General features: G+C 45.6%; 1 protein-coding gene across 3 annotated transcripts; it reads left to right on the top strand.

Annotated features, from left to right (window-relative positions):
• The first annotated feature begins 1,757 nt into the window (after nt 1–1,757).
• On the top strand, nt 1,758–13,757 carry PRDX1 (peroxiredoxin 1). Of its 3 annotated transcripts, XM_039473626.2 has the most exons (6): nt 1,758–1,866; nt 4,224–4,340; nt 7,002–7,155; nt 8,134–8,256; nt 8,479–8,609; nt 13,580–13,757. In XM_039473626.2, exons 2-6 carry the CDS (start codon nt 4,235–4,237, stop codon nt 13,663–13,665), a joined length of 600 nt encoding a protein of 199 aa, XP_039329560.1. In that variant the 5' UTR covers nt 1,758–1,866; nt 4,224–4,234; the 3' UTR covers nt 13,666–13,757. The 3 variants fall into 3 exon arrangements, with proteins under 3 accessions (XP_039329560.1, XP_074236822.1, XP_074236823.1); XM_074380721.1 differs by having other exon boundaries at nt 1,761–1,900; nt 8,479–13,757; XM_074380722.1 differs by lacking the exon at nt 1,758–1,866 and adding an exon at nt 2,220–2,327 and having other exon boundaries at nt 8,479–13,757.
• The last annotated feature ends 1,013 nt before the right edge of the window (nt 13,758–14,770 follow it).

Genomic DNA, 14,770 nt, shown 5'->3' with positions numbered 1-14,770 from the left:
GGATGGCCTCCTGGGTTCAAGTGATTCTCCTGCTTCAGCCTCCTGATTAGCTGGGATTACAGGCACCCACCATCATGCCCAGCTAACTTTTGGTTTGTAGAGACAGGGTTTCACCATGTTGGCCAGGCTGGTCTTGAACTCCTGATCTCAGTAATCTGCTTGCCTCGGCCTCCCAAAGTGCTGGGATTAGAGAGGCATGAGCCTCCGCGCCCGGCCTTTCAATTTCTTTTTTAAATTTTCCTTTAACATTTTATTCTTAATTTAGCCCCAGCTTTTAAACCATAAATAAGAGTGACATGATCAGATTTCAGAAGGATTTCCTTTAGCTGCAGTGGAAGGGATGAAGAAGAGATAGCATTAATTGAAATGAACGACTAAACTGACTAAACTACCTCAGAGACACTTCTGTGACTGTTTCTTCCCAAGTGGTTCTCAGGAGGTTTTTAGTATTTATACATTTTCTTTGAAAAGTGGGGGTGGGAAAGAGTGAGGCGAAGACCTTAGCTAATGCTCAGCAAATGTACATTTTTACATAAGGTGAATGTTTGAGGAAAAAGGGAATACAGGAAAAAAACAATCATGCGGTGGACTCAGGGAGGGGTGAGGGAATCTGCACCTGAAAAGATTATCTAGTAGTCAACATTTATGGAATTTCTGGAATAGAGGCCAGCTGCGGTGGCTCACGCCTCTAATTCCAGCACTTTGGGAGGCCAAGGTGTGCGGTTGGATTCCAGGCGTTGGAATCCAACAAGGTAAAATTCCATCTTTTCTAAAAATACCAAAAATTAGCCGGGCATGGTGACGTGTGCCTGTAGTCCCAGCTACTCCGGAGTCTAGACGGAAGAATCGCTTGAGCCGGGCGGGCGAAGGTTGCAGCGAGCCAACACCTGGCCACGGCACTGTAGCCTGGGAGACAAAGTGAGTGAGACTTCGTCTCAAAAAAAAAAAAAAAAAAAGTGGAATAGAACAAACTTTAGTTGTAGGAGCTAGACTTTAGATTGAAGATCTAACAGTTGACACGTCCTTGTTTTATGGGAGGCTATAACGGTTTCCAGGGTAGCAAACAATTAGGAATGATTTTGTGTGTGTTTGTTGGGGGTAGTCATCAGGAAATGACTGAGGCCTTTTGCCTAACCGTGTGTGATGGATGGCTAATGTGTGATGCTTTGATCCAAGACTGTAAAGTCAGTTATTCTTCCGTGGAGAGGATGGTCGTGTACCTGAGTCAGCCTCCCAAGCTGAACTTTCTCTTTGGCACAAGTTTAGGCGTCCTCAGACTTTATTTTCCTTTACAACAGAAAGCAGCAACCCTGTAATCAAAGAGAACAATGAAGGAAACGATGTAAGCCATGAGGGTTACTCAGGATCTGAGGTGGGGTTAAGTTTGCGAACTTAAGAAATATTTGGATATACAATTCTCAGGGCTTGGTGTGGTTCGACTTGGTCCTCCGTGGGCAGCAGCTAGGAGGCTTACTCCGGTTTGGGCATTGAGGGTACAGTGCGCAGTGGTCCTGGAAGTAAAGAGAATCCTGGCTTTCCGCAGAGATCTAGGATCAACCTAAACGTTTGGGTTTGGGAGCGGCCACAAGGGCGCCTCACTCCAACCTCTGCGGTCCGCAGCAGGGAGGGGGATTAGCATTTCCGCGCCCGCCCCCAAGAGGGAAAGCGCCGAGTCATTCTGGCGGGGCGCGCCAGGGTGGGGCGGGGCTCCTGCCACATCCCCCTCCTCTCTCTCCTCCTCCAGCACCCCCGGCCTGCTTCGACTCTCGCGAGAGCCGTATTAGCTATAAAGGCTGCGCCTCGAGCGAGTTTTGCGGGTCCTCTTTCTGTCCGGTGGTTGGTTCTCGGATACTTGTGTCAGGACTGGTGAGTGTGGGCAGCGCGGCCTCGGCGGAGCGAGGTGCGGCGCGTACTTGTCTGTTGCCTCTTCCTCCTCCTGTCCCGGGCCCGCCCGCCCTCGGCTTGGGGTTCTGTGGTGCTTGAGGCAGTGGGGGGAGGCCCGGAGCCCGAGACTGCCTGAGCGCTACGTGCACCCCTTCACGTGCCCCCCGCCCTGCGTAGGTGGGGGCAGCCAGTTGAATCCCAAGGCTATCGTGCATGCGAGTCGAATCTTATCCCGGCAACCCGAGCACGTGACGCGGCATCGGGGCGGGCTGGTGCTGCGGTCTCCAACACTAGCTTCCTGCTGGGCTGGGTGGGTTCGGGAAGCTTCTGGAATGGACCTGTATCCGGACTCGTGGCTGTAGAAAACAGCCTATACTTGTCTCTCTTGTGATAGGGTAAAGGTTGTTTCGGTCCCTGAGCCTTGACTAGATGCGGAGCTTCGGGTACTTTACCCATCTTTATTTTCTTGTACGTGGAATGGAGTTAAGAGCCCAAATGCCCCCGCTGAAGCACTTTCTGCCGGTGCTTTCCTTGTGCTGGGATGTGATAGAGCCGGGTACCTGGAGATTAGGGTTGTGGCCCTCGGCACTGGCCAGATCCCCTGAAGGGACCCGGCGTCGCCCTGAAACCCAGCAGCCTTTGCCCAGAATTGGTTGGGTTTTGGGCTTTGGGGCCAACCGGGAATGTAGGTTTGGACAAGAAGGCCATTTATAGGGTCACCAAGTTGCAGTATGCCTTAGTTTTGTTTGTTTGTTTGTTTTTAATAAGGTGCGGTTTCACCACGATGGCCAGGCTCGTTTTGAACTCCGGACCTCAGGTGATCCACCCACCTCGGCCTCCCAGAGTGTTAGGATTACAGGCGTGAGCCACCGCACCCGGCTGTTTTTGTTTTTTGTCGTTAAAGGTTTTAAGGACTTTTTTTTTTTTTTTAAAGGGCTTTTTAAAAAGCAGTAAAAAGCTGGCCAAGATCCTTGCTCAGAGTTTCTTTTGGTTGTGGTATTATGAACCAAGAACTGTGGGACTTTGAAAAAAGTTTCGGACTGAGGCTTAATAGGTTAAATCTCTGGTGTGTGTGTGTGTTTTTTGAGACGGAATTTCGCTTTGTCAGCCAGGCTGGAGTGCAGTGGTGCGATCTCGGCTCACTGCAACCTCCGCCTCCTGGGTTCAAGCGTTTCTCCTGCCCCAGCCTCCCTAGTAGCTAGGATTACAGGCTTGAGACGGGGCTTTTGGCCAAAATTTCGATACTTATCTTGGTGTTGACCTGGATGAATCCAGCGCAACATTTCTTTTCAGCAGTAAGTTTGTTCTTGTTCTTATTTTCGTTCTGGGATATTAGCCCCGAGGTTAGGAACCCGTTTGTGAAGGGATTTCTCGGGTGTACAGGATACCTAAAGATTTGAAGTTGAGCAGATGCCAATATCTTGGTCTTGTCTCTTTTCTTTTTGTGTTTTTCTTTCCTTTTTTTTTTTTGAGACGGTGTGTTGCTCTGTCGCCCATACTGGACTGTAGTGGCGCGATCTTTGCTTACCCTCGCGATGGCTCGCTCCTGTAATCCCAGCATTTTGGGAGGCCAATGCGGGTGGATCACTTGAGGTTGGCAGTTCGAGACCAGTCTGACCATCATGGAGAAATCCTGTCTCTACTAGAAATACAAAACAATTAGCCGGTTGTGGTGGCCCATGCCTGTAATCCCAGCCACTCAGGAGTCTGAGGCAGGAGAATCACTTGTACCCTGGAGGGCTGAGGTTGCGGTGAGCCGAGATTGTGCCATTGCATTCCAGCCTGGGCAACAAAGAGCGAAACTATGTCTCAAAAAAAAAAAAAAAAAGTTGGGTTGGCTATAGGTGTGTGTTGTTTTAGACATAGCTACCTGGAGAAAAGTCAGATATGCTTCTGATGTTATGAAGGCTGGTGGAGGCCCAGTAGCCTTCATAAGGAAAGGTCAACATGATTTTTTCCAGGCCAAACAAAAGTGTTTGTGGCATTGTGCATTTGGATTCTGGTTTGAGAGGCTTCACCTGCCTCCATCTCTGCTTCTGTATAATGAGTAAGATGCCTGCACAAATCATGATTCAGAAAGAGTGAGAGGTGACTTCAGTATATAAAGAAATTGCCTTGCTGTTTTTAAATGGAAACAAAGGCTGAGATTCAGAGTCTTGTTTTTTTTCAAAAGTTGGAAAGCTCAGATTGCTTGAGCTTCTTACTAATACAACATTTAATGTATTCAGGGACATACTGGACAATTCCTTGATTGTTCTACAGCTAAGTCTCTTAGTAGGTGAAGGCTGCTGGTTATCTAGAAAATTAAGGCTTGTTTCTAATTCATTTCTCTTTTCTAGCTTATAAGAAGATGTCTTCAGGAAATGCTAAAATTGGGCACCCTGCCCCCAACTTCAAAGCCACAGCTGTTATGCCAGATGGTCAGTTTAAAGATATCAGCCTGTCTGACTACAAAGGTAAAAGTAATTACACTGGGCTCATTGAGATGGAGTTATTTTATATTCTAGGAATGGCATGTTAGATTTGTGTCAATGATGTGTTTGACTGTAAAATGTTTTGTCTCCTAGGAATAAGTATTTTGGTTGTTGCTTTCATGTTGAAGTGAAGTGGTGATTAATCAAGTGATTACAGCATATATATCCTAGAACCAGACCACTTCTGGAGAAACCACATGCTCCATTATGTTTGGACATAGTAGTGCAATTTTCTCTTCAGTATTCCTTGTGTGTTTTATTTTATTTATTTTATTTTAATTTTTGAGACAGGGTTTCATTGCATCACCCAGGCTGGAGTGCAGTGTTGCAGTCATGGCTCACTGAGGCCTCTGCCTCTCTGGGCTCAGCTGATCCTCCCACCTTAGCCTCTTGAGTAGCTGGGACTGTACGGACATGCCACCACGCCCGGCTAGTTTTTGCATTTTTTGTAGAGATGGGCACCATGTTGCCCAGGCTGGTCTCCAGCTCCTGGTCTCAGGCCCTCTGCCTGCCCCAGCCTTTCAAAGTGCTGGGATTACAGGCATGAGCCACTGCATTCAGCCCTCCTCTGTTTTATTATTGGAGAAATTCTCATTATCTCGTTATAAGAGACATTCTACATTTAAAGTCTCAAGAGCTCACTCAAATCTTTGGAGCTGTGACACTGCTTGTAAAGCTTGTTTGGGTAACGTATATATCAGAGCTGTTAATATTAGGCTGAGGGCTAGGCACTTTGCCTAGACTGTTTTGACCTCAGAGGAGAGTTGATGTTACAGATGGAACAGCTCTTCTTTCTGTTGTCATAGTTTCATGCAGACACTTGGCAAGTTCTGTTGAGGCTCTCCCTTTGTCTTGTAGTCCCAGAGCAGCTGGATCTCCTGGGGCAGTTGAGGATATAGATTCCTTAGAATACAAACCTGAAACTCAGGTGTAAAGTGTCCTTTTCTCAGTGGGGTAGCATCAGTTCCGGGAGTTAGCTTTTGGTAGAGCATTTGACTATTTTTCCTGAACATAATCACACTTTGTTCTTGGGGCTTTTCCTGGCAAACAAGATTAAGTTGTACCATAGAGAGGTGACCTTGGTCCAGGAGTATAAGGGTCTAGGAGGAGCTGCTTTCTGCCCTCCAGGGCTTGACCTGCTGAGGCCCCATGGTGCTTGTTAGGCAAAGCCCTGAGGAGTTATTTAGATGAGTTAGTTTCCAGTGATACTACAAAGTGGTAAATGTCAAAAAGGCTGCTTATTTGACTCGACTTTTTTTTTTTTTTTTTGAGATGGAGTTTTGCTCTTGTAGCACAGGCTGTAGTGTAGTGGTGAGATCTCGGCTGGTCTTGAACTCCTAACCTCAAGCAATCCTTCCACCTTGGCCTCCAAAAGTGCTGGAATTACAGCACCTGAGCCACATTGCCCAGCCTCCTTAGTTCTTGTTTTTCTGTTTTTTGTTTTTTGTTTGTTTGTTTTTTTTTTTGAGAGATTGCGTCTTGCTTTGTCACCCAGGCTAGAGTGCAGTGGTGTGATCTTGGCTCATTGCAACCTCCACCTCCCCAGTTCAAGTGATTCTTCTGCCTCAGTCTTCCGAGTAGCTGGGATTATGGGATTGCAGGTGCCTGCCACCATGTCCAGCTAATTTTTGTATTTTTAATAGAGACTAGTTTCACCCTGTTGATGAGGCTGGTCTTCAACTCCTGACCTCAGGTGATCCACCTGACTTAGCCTCCCAAAGTGCTAGGATTACAGGCATGAGCCACCATGCCAGACTGAGCCACAACACCCAGCCTGTCTGACTTTCAAACATTGCTGCTCCCTGGATATGAGTGAATATTTGGAATTGTTTAAGTATTTAGGCCTGTTGGGTGTGGCTAGAAGGCTGCCTGGCCAGTTTGAAGAGCTATTTCAATGGTTAATCTGAGTGACTTCATTAAAATTGCAGCTAGAGGTTCTGTTACTCACTAATACGTTTGTCTTTTGTGTGTGTGTGTGTGTGTGTGTATATATTTTTGTTGCTTTGAGACAGTCTTGCTATGTTGCCCAGACTAGCTTCAAACTCCTGGCTCAAGGGATCCTCCCACCTCAGCCTCCCAGGTAGCTGGGACTATAGGCACACACCACTGTGCCTAGCTTAAAATTTTTCCTGTCTTATCAGGCAGAGTAAGAACACACGTATGATTACGTAAACCATACTTGTTCCATTACTATATTTCATCATGAGAGAAGTGCAAAGGCTGTGACTTCTTACTGGTTTTTTATCTCTGCAGGAGAGGAGCTCTGCAGTTCAGCTTTTTCTGGGCACTGTTTGTTAAGCGTTGGCATTAGGCCATGCAGTAGATAATTGTGTCCTTGCTTTTGCTGTCTTCTTTGGAGAACTTGGTATTTATGTTTATTTTAACCACTCAGAAAAGATCAAAATTAGACTGAAGAGTGTTTATTTTGTAGTTGGCAGCTAAGAACATGGAGGCAGGCAAATAAATCATTGGATTGGAAGGAACTTTTTTTCATTCAGGTCTTCCTACTACAGTAGGTTCTAAAAGTAGCTATTAGGAGGACATCCATATTGAGCATCTTGGCATTTAGTGGTTATAGGGAAAAAATATAAAGCAAGGAAGTCTGTTTCAAATGCTAACCTATGACTCCTATTTTTCCCCCAGGAAAATATGTTGTATTCTTCTTTTACCCTCTTGACTTCACCTTTGTGTGCCCCACGGAGATCATTGCTTTCAGTGATAGGGCAGAAGAATTTAAGAAACTCAACTGCCAAGTGATTGGTGCTTCTGTGGATTCTCACTTCTGTCACCTGGCATGGTAAATCTCTTGGTCCATTTGGCATATGAACTTTTTATTTATTTATTTTATTTTATTTTATTACTTTTTTTGAGACAGAGTCTCACTGCATCACTAGGCTCCAGGCTGGAGTGCAGTGGCACGATCTTGGCTCACTGCAACCTCCGCCTCCTGGGTTCAAGCAATTCTCCTGCCTCAGCCTTCTGAGTAGCTGGGACTACAGGTGCACGCCACCATGCCCAGCTAATTTTTTGTATTTTTAGTAGAGACGGGGTTTCACCATGTTGGCCAGGATGGTCTCCATCTCTTGGCCTCATGATCCGCCCACCTCGGCCTCCCAAAGTGCTGAGATTACAGGCGTGAGCCACCGCGCCCGGCCACCATAGGAACTTTTTAAACAGCAACTGGGATTCTTTGGCAGTAGACTTTCAAGTATTGGCTTCTCATGGAAGGAGTGCAAAGTCTGACTTTCTCTTATTGCTGGCAATAGAGGAGAAGCTGCTTTAGTTGCAGTTGAGTGTACCCTAGTGACTTACCTTAACTGTTCTTAGCATTCACTTTATTGCTGGAAAAGGAAAAAACAAAAAAGTTTTTTGGGAAAGTTAGATTAGAAAAATGGGGCCGGGCGCGGTGGCTCAAGCCTGTAATCCCAGCACTTTGGGAGGCCGAGGCAGGTGGATCACAAGGTCGAGAGATCGAGACCATCCTGGTCAACATGGTGAAACCCCGTCTCTACTAAAAATACAAAAAAATTAGCTGGGCATGGTGGCACGTGCCTGTAATCCCAGCTACTCAGGAGGCTGAGGCAGGAGAATTGCCTGAGCCCAGGAGGCGGAGGTTGCGGTGAGCCGAGATCGCGCCATTGCACTCCAGCCTGGGTAACAAGAGCGAAACTCCGTCTCAAAAAAAAAAAGAAAAAAGGGAAAGGGGAAAGAGGAATAGGTACAGTTAAGGCAAGAGTTTGAGTGAATGTAACTGTATGTTTGCCTTTTGCCATAGGATCAACACACCTAAGAAACAAGGAGGACTGGGACCCATGAACATTCCTTTGATATCAGACCCAAAGCGTACCATTGCTCAGGATTATGGGGTCTTAAAGGCTGATGAAGGCATCTCATTCAGGTATGTCATCAGGACAAGTATCCAGTTGGCTGAAAGCCTTTTATCTGGAGAAGTCTAGAGCCCTAATCTGTAGACTCCTTCGTCATTTCATTCCCTTATGCAGGGGCCTCCTCACTAAGGGCCAGGCCAGTGCAAGTGTGGAGACCAGTCCATTTTCTTAAGACTTAAAGCTTCTGTATTTTAACAAAAGCACATTGCTTTTCCTTTCATCTCTTTTTCCAGGGGCCTCTTTATCATTGATGATAAGGGTATTCTTCGGCAGATCACTGTAAATGACCTCCCTGTTGGCCGCTCTGTGGATGAGACTTTGAGACTCGTTCAGGCCTTCCAGTTCACTGACAAACATGGGGAAGGTAAGCCATCTGTTTGACAACAGGACAACAGAGTGGTGGTAGAATGGGAAAGATGGTAGGACAGCTATCAAATAAGAAAAGGAGGGTAAGTATTTCTCTTCAAGAAATACTTGAAGTGTGTTGTGAGGGTTGAGAGTAATGGAAAAGCTTGGGAAGGAGAATATAAGGCTTTTTATTCAAACTATACGTACTCTTCTCTTCTGCCCTGCTCATTTAGAATCAGTCACTGCTAGGCCGGGCGCGGTGGCTCAAGCCTGTAATCCCAGCACTTTGGGAGGCCGAGGCGGGTGGATCACAAGGTCGAGAGATCGAGACCAACCTGGTCAACATGGTGAAACCCCGTCTCTACTAAAAATACAAAAAATTAGCTGGGCATGGTGGCGCGTGCCTGTAATCCCAGCTACTCAGGAGGCTTAGGCAGGAGAATTGCCTGAGCCCAGGAGGCGGAGGTTGCGGTGAGCCGAGATCGCGCCATTGCACTCCAGCCTGGGTAACAAGAGCGAAACTCCGTCTCAAAAAAAAAAAAAAAAAAAAAAAAAAAAAAAAAAAATAGAATCAGTCACTGCTAAAGATGTAATTTACTGAATGTAGGAGGAGCTCACAGATGTATTAGGGCAAAACAAAATTGTTGGGAATCACATCTAGAGATAAAGCATGCCATTTAAAAAATAACTTTATTGGGCCGGGTGCAGTTACTCAAGCCTGTAATCCCAGCACTTTGGGAGGCCGAGGCGGGTGGATAACGACGTCAAGAGATCGAGACCATCCTGGTCAACATGGTGAAACCCCATCTCTACTAAAAATGCAAAAAATTAGCTGGGCATGGTGGCACGTGCCTGTAATCCCAGCTACTCAGGAGGCTGAGGCAGGAGAATTGCCTGAACCCAGGAGGCGGAGGTTGCGGTGAGCCGAGATCGCGCCATTGCACTCCAGCCTGGGTATCAAGAGTGAAACTCCGTCTCAAAAAAAAAAAAAAAAAAAACTTTATTGAGAGAAGAGGTTAATCCATATAGTTTGTTTACATATTTGTTTGTGTTGATTTATTTTTTGTGAGATAGAGTCTTGCTCTATTGCCCAGGCTGGAGTACAGTGGCACAATCTTGGCTCACTGCAACCTCCACCTCCTGAGTTGAAGCGATTCCGGTGCCTCAGCTTCCTGTGTAGCTGGGACTACAGGTGTGAGCCACCATGCCTGGCTAATTTTTGTATTTTTAGTAGAGACAGGATTTCATTCACTATGTTGGCCAGGCTGGTCTCAAACTCCCTACTTCAGGTGATCTGCCCACTTACGCCTCCCAAAGTGTTGGGATTACAAGTGTGAGCTACTGCATTTGGCTGATAATTCTATTAATTTTTTTTGAGATGAAGTTTCACTCTGTTGCCCAGGCTGGAGTGCAGTGGTGCGATCTTGGCTCACTGCAACCTCTGCTGCCCAGGTTCAAGTGATTCTCCTGTCTCAGCCTCCCAAATAGCTGGGATTATAGGCACCTGCCACCACACCTGGCTAATTTTTTAGTTTTCTTAGACATGGTGTATCACCATCGTCTTGGCCAGCCTGGTCTTGAACTGCTGACCTTGTGATCGATCCACCTGCCTTGGCCTCCCAAAGTGCTGGGATTACAGGCATGAGCCACCGAACCCGGCCTGTTACTATTATTATTATTATTTTTTGAGACATAGTCTTATTCTGTTACCCGTGATGGAGTGCAGTAGCATGTTCTTGGCTCACTGCAACCTCTACCTGCTTGGTTCAAGTGATTCTTGTACCTCAGCCTCCTGAGTGGTTGAGATTATAGGCCTGCGCTACCATGCCTGGATGATTTTTGTTTTGTATGTGTGTGTTGTTTTTTTCTCCTAGATGGAGTCTTGCTCTGTTGCCCAGGTTGGAGTGCAGTGGCTTGATCTCGGCTTACTGCAACGTCAACCTCCCAGGTTCAAGCAATTCTTCCATCTCAGCTTCCTGAGTAGTGGGGATTACAGGTGCCTGCCACCATACCCAGCTAATTTTTGTATTTTTAGTGGAGACGGCATTTTACCATATTGGTCAGGCTGTTCTCAAACTCCTGACATCACGTGATCTGCCTGCCTTGGCCTCCCAAAATGCTGGAATTACAGGCATGAGTCGCCATGCCTGGCCTTAATCCATACTCCAATAACTTCATTTCCTTTTTTTTTTTTTTTTTTTTTGAGACGGAGTTTCACTCTTGTTGCCCAGGCTGCTGGAGTGCAATGGAGCAATCTCAGCTCACCGCAACCTCCGCCTCCTGGGTTCAGGCAATTCTCCTGCCTCAGCCTCCTGAGTAGCTGGGATTACAGGCACGCACCACCATGCCCAGCTAATTTTTTGTATTTTTAGTAGAGACGGGGTTTCACCATGTTGACCAGGATGGTCTCGATCTCTTGACCTCGTGATCCACCCACCTCGGCCTCCCAAAGTGCTGGGATTACAGGCTTGAGCTACGGCACCCGGCCCCCATTTTCTTTAAATCACAAGATCGGAGCTGAAATGGGCCTTAGAAAGCTCAAAAAAAAAAAAAAAAAGAAGGATTAGTGGTGTATGTCTGTACTTGGTGCTACCTTTGGGACTTTCCAAACATATAGGGATCAGTGAGCACTGATAACCAGGAAGTACCCATTGCAGCAGGATGTCTGGGCAATTAGCCTGGCCAGATAACATGTTGCTCAGCTGACACCTGCTGAGACTGCCCCCTGGTGGGGGATGAGGTTCAGCATTAAGGAGCAGAGAATGGCAAAGGTAGGCCCTTTAAGTGCACTTTCCTAGGTTAGTCTTCTGAATCCAAGCTTTCATGAGTCTGAAGCTTGCTTCTTCACACTCTTGGTTTCTGCTGCTTCCCATCCCACTGGAACATATACAGCCTTTTAAATAGGCACCATTTAAGAGCCTATGAATGCCAAACACTGTTTCTTTTTTTTTTTTTTTTTTTGAGACAGAATCTTGTTTTGTTGCTCAGACTGGAATGCAGTGGTGTGATCTTGGCTCACTGCAACCTCCACCTCCTGAGTTCAAGCGATTCTCTTCCCTCAGCCTCCTGAGTAGCTAGGTCTACAGTGTTCCACCACCATGTTCTGGTAGTTTTTGTATATTTTGTAGAGATGGGATTTTGCCATGTTGACCAGGCTGGTCTTAAACTCCTGAGTGCAAGCAATCCTGTCTTGGCCTCCCAAAGTGCTGAGATTATAGGTGTGAACCACTGTGCCCAGCTGCCAAACACTATTTTTATATATACTTAATATGTGTTATGTTTGACAAATAAGTCTATGTTAATTAGGATCAATAAACCAATATTTAAAACACACTGTTTATTCATTGTAAATGGTGGAAGTGGGATCCACATTCAAAACCTGCCTCTTGTTGGTAATTAAAATGCTGAAAAAAGACATTGTTTAGGGTCTTCTGTACTGAGTGAGGTAAATGTGACTAATTTTCTCTTTGGAGAGTCATGGCACTTTAGATGAACTTGAAAGTGGATCAGCTGCCATTATTTTAAAATAATCCACCACTGTTGGGTATGAGCGAAACATTTAACTAGGGATCTGTCACTAATATGATTGTAAGACCCATGAGGCCTTAGTGTCAGGAAACTGAGTTGGCAAGGTCCTTTCTGGTTCATTATTCGTCTTACTTATCTGTATAGTCCAGTTATTTCATCCTGGACAGAGGAAATTTTAAAAAAATTATTATTTAATTTATTTTTAAAGATGGGATTTCACCATGTTGGTCAGGCTGGTTTTGAACTCCCGACCTCAGGTGATCTACCCGCCTTGGCCTCCACAGTGCTTGGATTACAGGCGTGAGCCACCATGCCCAGCCAGAGGAATTTTTTTTAGTCCCTTTGTAGCACCTATTGGCAAACCACTAGCTGGCTCTGGCCTGGCCTAGTCTTTGCTTTTATGCTGTTCTTTGTTCTCTGCAACTTGTTTATCTTTAGGACCCTTTGATATTACTGTAGCCAGTAACTAACAATCAGATGGAGATTTTAGAAAAATAATGGCAGCTCGTCCTTCTATTTAGCTCTTGTTCTATCTATACTTTGTGCCTAGAGAGCTGTTTATAGTCTTCTTTTTATAGAGTCTGGACATCTGAGGTTATGATATCCTTGGACCAAAAAGGGGCTTCCCCATCTCTCACTTGAGCAGTTGAGACACTTGCTGTTTCTACTGTACTTTGGTGACTGCATGTCTCCTAGAATATGATAGCACATGGCAGTGGGAAAATTGGGCCAGGTTTGATGGCTCATGCCATTTATCCCAGCACTTTGGGAGGCTGAGGTGGGTGGATCACCTAAGGTCAGGAGGGCAGCCTGGCCAACATGGTGAAACCTTGTTTTTACTAAAAATACAAAAATTAGCTGGGTATTGTGGCGGGGTGCCTGTAATCCCAGCTATTTGGGAGGCTAAGGCAGGAGAATCACTTGAACTTGGAAGAAGGAGGTTGCAGTGAGCCAAGATTGTGACATTGCACTCCAGCCTGGAGGCAACAAGAGTAAAATTCTGCCTCAGAAAAAAAAAAAAAAATGCTGAGAAGGCAAACTGAGGTTGTTGCCTTCAGAGCTCTAAAGGACTGTCAGAGGGAAACAGCAGTTTAGTGCTAAGGGTTTACATAGTCCTATGTGTGTCATTTATTTAGCTTTTTTTTTCCCCTTAAGGATTGGGGAATGTTGGCAAATTATTTAAACTTTGCCTTTTTGGTGGAACATTTAAATTTCAAGTGCTGTATGAATAAATTAGGAATAATAGCATCTTAAGGCTATGGTGATTAAATTACATAATGTTTGTAAAATGGTTAGCTTACACTAAAAGGCTGAATGATCTTAGGCTGATTGCGGGGGTAGGTTTCCTGGTTTCTACATGTTCAGGGGCCCTTTAGGGTGCAGAACTGGTTTTGTCCATAGGAGAATGGTGCACACCATAATAAGAGGTTATTAATTAGTGGTACCTTTCTCTTGCAGTGTGCCCAGCTGGCTGGAAACCTGGCAGTGATACCATCAAGCCTGATGTCCAAAAGAGCAAAGAATATTTCTCCAAACAGAAGTGAGCGGGCTGTTTATGCCAGGCTTGCAGTGGGCAGCCATGAGAACAAAACCTCTTTTGTATTTTTTCCCCCCATAAGTAAAACACAAGACTTCAGATTCAGCTGAATTGTGGTGTGTTACAGGGGAGTCCTTTGCTACAGAGAGTGGAGAGACCAGCCTTTCTTCCTACAATAGGAATAGCCAGAGTTGTGTTGTGGGCAGGCCATTGATTTGTATGATGTATCAGTAGAGGGCATCAACCCATTGATCTTTTGTAGTTTGTATTCAACTTGAACTGAGACCTTGATGAGTCTCTATTTTAGGAGACATATTATTAGCCTTTTATTTTAAGAGGAATTTGCTCTTTGCTTTTCCTCTTTAGGGCAAAATGAGGAGAGCTGCCTAAGAATCAGGGAATAATATAGACACAGGAAATGGAATTGAGTGAACCCACAGTGTTACATTTAGTTTCACTACACGTGAGGGAGAAGAATAAGCCCTGCTATAGTGTTGGTGGGACCACTGCGAATTAATGCCACGGGCTGGGTTCCCAGTTAAGTCTCAATGTGATTACTTGGACACCTATTTTTACTTGAACACACTATTCAAAGGGCTGCATGGGAACCAAAAGCTTGGCCTCTTCTGTTAAATGCCTGTATCTGCTTTGTAAAAAAACAGGGGCTGGGCACAGTGGTTCATTCCTGTAATCCTCAACACTTTGGGAGGCCAAGGCAGGCAGGTCACGAGGTCAAGAGATTGAGATCATCTTGGCCAACATGGTGAAACCCCGTCTCTACTAAAAATACAAAAAATGTGCTGGGCATTGTGGTGCGTGCCTATAGTCCCAACTACTCAGGAGGCTGAGGCAGGAGGAGCCCTTGAACTCGGGAGGTGGAGATTGCAGTGAGCTGAGATCATGCCACTGTATTCCAGCCTGGCGACAGAGCCAGACTCCATCTCAAAAAAAAAGTTGGAGGTTTCTGTTCCTATTGAACTGATGGTGGAAAGAGGAAGACAGAAAGGGCTTGTGGTCTTGGGTAGGGCTTTCGGTAATAGTTGTATATAGTACTGAGCAATTCTTAGCCTTTCCTGGGTTCTAGCCTTGATTAGAGATAAGTCTTTTTCAGT

The sequence above is a fragment of the Saimiri boliviensis genome, chromosome 11 (genome assembly GCF_048565385.1).
Source record: "Saimiri boliviensis isolate mSaiBol1 chromosome 11, mSaiBol1.pri, whole genome shotgun sequence".
NCBI classification, from domain to species: Eukaryota; Metazoa; Chordata; class Mammalia; order Primates; family Cebidae; genus Saimiri; species Saimiri boliviensis.
The sequence above is the reverse complement of the archived record's forward strand: the minus strand, read 5'-3'. Positions and strand labels throughout refer to the sequence as shown.